The sequence below is a fragment of the Cystoisospora suis genome (assembly GCF_002600585.1).
Source record: "Cystoisospora suis strain Wien I chromosome Unknown contig_10892, whole genome shotgun sequence".
Taxonomy (NCBI): domain Eukaryota; phylum Apicomplexa; class Conoidasida; order Eucoccidiorida; family Sarcocystidae; genus Cystoisospora; species Cystoisospora suis.
Window position 1 is genome coordinate 756 of NW_027163664.1, and position 1,292 is coordinate 2,047.

The following is a 1,292-nucleotide window of genomic DNA, read 5'->3' on the forward strand; positions in this document are numbered from 1 at the left end:
AGAAAGAAAGAGTGAGAAACAAAGAAAGATCATTTACACACTGAGGAAAAGAAGAAAGCGAGGTCGGCAGTTGAGAAGAGAAGCTTTCGGCTTATAAACGGAAGCAACGAAGGTATACCTCTAGAGATATATGTCCACGAAGAAAGTGAATGAGAGAGAGAGGAATGAGGCTGTATGGCTCTTAGCCAAAGAAAGAAAGGAAAAACGTCATGTACAGTGCAAGATATAGACATGCACTGCTACTGTATACACTCTCATATAGACATATATATATATATATGTATAGATAGATTAAAGATAGATTAAAGATGGAGAAAGGATCTTACTCAGAACAAGGAGGAGGAGGAGGAGAGCGGAGGCCTCGCAGTCGTGCATTTCCCGGGCCTACGCCTCCTGCGTATGCTGCGGAGACGTCTGCACGCGCAAACGCTAAATGCTAGACAGACGAAGAAAAGAGAAGAGGAAGACGAAGAAGAAGAAAGCGAGAAGAAATGAGAAGGAGTTAGGTTTAAAAAGGCTGGAAGTTCAAATGAGAGAATAAGAAGAGAAGAGACGGAAGACATGCCTGAAGGGAGAAAGATGCATAGGCCTATGAAAAGCTTAGGTATCTACACGCCTACACATACATATCTGACTATGGATGGAGAATGTAGATAGATAGATAGATTAAAGACGGACAGTTTGAGGATAGATAGATAGATACTAGTTCGAAACTACGGTAAATCCTACATGCGTATGCTTTAAACTGTACATGTAGGTTTATCTCCAGGTGTATGTACTGCTCGGAGAGAAGACTAGTGTGAGACTGAAGAGAAGAAAAGAAGAAGGGAGAAAGAGAGTTGGGAAGAAGAGGCAAAGAAAAGAGAAAGACAGAGAAAAATAGGGTGTGGTCTTATTACCTCGTAAGCTTCTTCAAGTTGGGAATGGAGGATTTCCTTCATTTCTTCTTCTGCATGCACTCGCATCGTTAACTCTCGCACTTCACGCGTCAACGCTTCTAACTACACAAAAGAAAGACAGAAAAGAAAAGAAAACGAGAGAGAAGAAGACAGATGAAAGAAGAAGAAGAGGAAGAAATTGTCCCTTGTGTACATGAGAGGAACGACAGAAATTTCCAAATGCAAACCGACAATCCAGGTGTACATACACATGAACGTTCGTATCATATTTCATATAGAAGAGAAAGAGAAGATAGATAGATAGATAGATAGATAGATAGATATAGATAGATAGATATAGATAGATAGATAGATAGATAGATAGATAGATATAGATAGATATAGATAGATAGA

The 1,292-nt window shown here is 39.6% G+C and overlaps 1 protein-coding gene across 1 annotated transcript; it reads right to left on the bottom strand.

Moving 5' to 3' along the window:
• Nucleotides 1-328: 328 nt before the first annotated feature.
• On the bottom strand, nucleotides 329-999 carry CSUI_011331 (uncharacterized protein; the record flags this gene model as incomplete). Its single annotated transcript, XM_068071431.1, has 2 exons — nucleotides 329-436; nucleotides 900-999. Coding segments are annotated over 2 exons (207 nt in total), but the record flags the coding sequence as incomplete, so codon positions are not given.
• Nucleotides 1,000-1,292: the final 293 nt, after the last annotated feature.